Source organism: Phoca vitulina, unplaced genomic scaffold (assembly GCF_004348235.1).
Source record: "Phoca vitulina isolate PV1807 unplaced genomic scaffold, GSC_HSeal_1.0 scaffold1921, whole genome shotgun sequence".
Classification (NCBI taxonomy): Eukaryota; Metazoa; Chordata; class Mammalia; order Carnivora; family Phocidae; genus Phoca; species Phoca vitulina.
In genome coordinates this window covers 1-2347 of record NW_022591608.1, presented here as the reverse complement: position 1 = coordinate 2347, position 2347 = coordinate 1, and the positions used below count along the sequence as shown (strand labels likewise).

The window sequence follows — 2347 nt, the reverse complement described above, 5'->3', positions numbered from 1 at the left end:
TCCCCAAGGACAGGCCATTGTGGAACGTGCACACAGTACTTTAAAATTGCAAATTAAAAAATTAAAAAGGAGGAAAAAAGATCATATATTATCATTTACTCAATCTAATGCACGTTCTATCTTGTCACAAGCATTGTTTACACTGAATTTCTTGACTCTTCCGCAGGGAGATATTCTCTCGAGAGCAGAAAAACAGTTCATAGAGGGAGAGACGGCTCCTCTTCCCTTGAATGAATATATATGGTTTAAACCGGTCACAGATGCAGAATGGCAACCAGGGCCATTACTTTATAGAGGGAAGGGTTATGCTTATGTCTCCACAGAGGATGGACGAACCCGTTCCTGGCTCCCAGCGAGGTGGATCCGGTCAAGGACAAATTCGAACGGCCCCAAGACGACGGATGGGGAACTTGGGACAGGATGAGTCTCTGTTGCAAGCCATGGCACACTTGAGTCTGGGAGGACGGCGTCGCCGCTGACAGACATTTGCTACTGTTTTGCCGACTTGGGGACAAATTAAAAAGCTTAGTGGGGAGGGGCAAAAACTCTTACAGCAGACAGGGAAGGCTTGCACACCTGAGAATTTATTTCTCGCCATATGTGCTATACTCACTGTATCATCCTCTGCCGAGGTGACTAATGTAAGCTATTGGGCCTATATACCTAATCCACCTATGATGGAACCTGCACCTTGGGGAAGTGCAGATATTCCCATTTACACCTCCCCGATGATACTTTCGCCTCCTTGGAAGAATCTTACTTATCTTAATCAAGATGATGGCGCCTTCTTTAACTTCTTGCATAAAGGGGATGGTCCTTATATTTGTCTGGGACCGTCACCCTGTGTAAACATGAATTGGCAAAATTGGATCCTGCCTGGACCGATGGTCAATACAGCCCGAACTCAATTGCAAAGACTTGAAGCATGGTCTCTTGACATGACATGGGGAAATGTTACATTTGATGAATTCCCCTCGTTTCCTGCCTGTCCTGATTTTACTTACATTGGAATGGCCTATAAACCATTTGTATGGCAGGAATGTGTTGGGAAATTTGCAAAATATTACAAGGATCTGCTTATGTGGGGACCGTATGGTCAATTTCTTCAAAATTGTTCTGAATGGAACAAATCGCGTTGTGACCTGTCCTTGTCTTACAGGATGTCACCGCGGAGTCGATGGAATGAGTCAGTGGTGAATCACCAATTGATGGCCTGGGGAGATGGCGGCATCGCAGACCCTCGCATATCACATCAAAAATTTCCAGATCATATTCAAACACACTTATGGAAAGTTGCAGCTGCGCTTAAGACTGTTAGACTTTATAATGGAACCTTTTCCGGCACAGCAAAGACTGCGTCGACTTATAATTTCACCATTTTTAAAGAAATTAATGTGACTGCATGTGTACCTTTACCATATTTACTTTTGATAGGGAATTTTAGTTTTAATGATGGAATCAGTTGTATTAAATGCCGATTGTATTCTTGTATTAACAGTTCTATAGAGTATAAACCAGGATACTCTCTTATGATTTTGCAACAACGTTCTCACATTTGGCTTCCGGTAAATTTAGAACGATTATGGGCCCAAAATCCTGTAGATGCCTTAGTGCTAGAGTTTTTTAAGAAGGTATTAAGGCGCACAAAGCGTCTTGTTGGCATTGTTGTGGCGGTTATTCTAAGTCTAATCACAGTTACCACATTAGCAGCCGTATCAGGTATAGCTTTACATATTTCATTACAAACTAAACATTTTGTGGAAAATTGGCACCGTGATTCCCGGGATCTTTGGCTTTCCCAAACTATGATTGATACTCGCTTGCAAACGCAAATAGATGTCCTTAGACAAACTGTAAGTTGGTTAGGGAAGAAGGTTTTGACGATAGAAAGGCAGATTTGGCTGCATTGCGATTGGAATTCCACGACTTTTGTATTACCAATTTAAGATATAATGAATCTCAACATGATTGGAGCATTATCCAAAAATATTTAGAGGGCAATTCATCGGCAACAGATATGATCAATAATCTACATATAAATATTCAGGAAATATTTGGTAAACCATTTGAGAATGAAGATGCTGCTACATTAGCTGATTTATTTCTGAAACAGTTTGAGGGACTTGATCCAAAAGGTATTATTCAAAGTTTGGGGCACACTGCAGGAGGGATAGGGTTTCTATTACTGATTATCATTTTATGCTTCATGCTGTTACATTTTTGCTATATAAAGCCATCCCAGAAGTCTATGGCCACCCTCTGGAGGGCATTCTTATTAAAACAAAAGAAAAAAGAAGGAATTGAGATGGCTTAGGCTTGTAAGCCCCTTGCAACCGAGGTTATTTGA

General features: G+C 41.2%; 1 protein-coding gene across 1 annotated transcript; it reads left to right on the top strand.

The window, feature by feature from the left end:
- The first annotated feature begins 923 nt into the window (after positions 1-923).
- Positions 924-2259, top strand: LOC116629646 (endogenous retrovirus group K member 13-1 Env polyprotein-like). The gene has a single exon (XM_032399887.1). The coding sequence runs from the start codon at positions 939-941 to the stop codon at positions 1944-1946; it is 1008 nt and encodes a 335-aa protein (XP_032255778.1). The 5' UTR covers positions 924-938; the 3' UTR covers positions 1947-2259.
- The last annotated feature ends 88 nt before the right edge of the window (positions 2260-2347 follow it).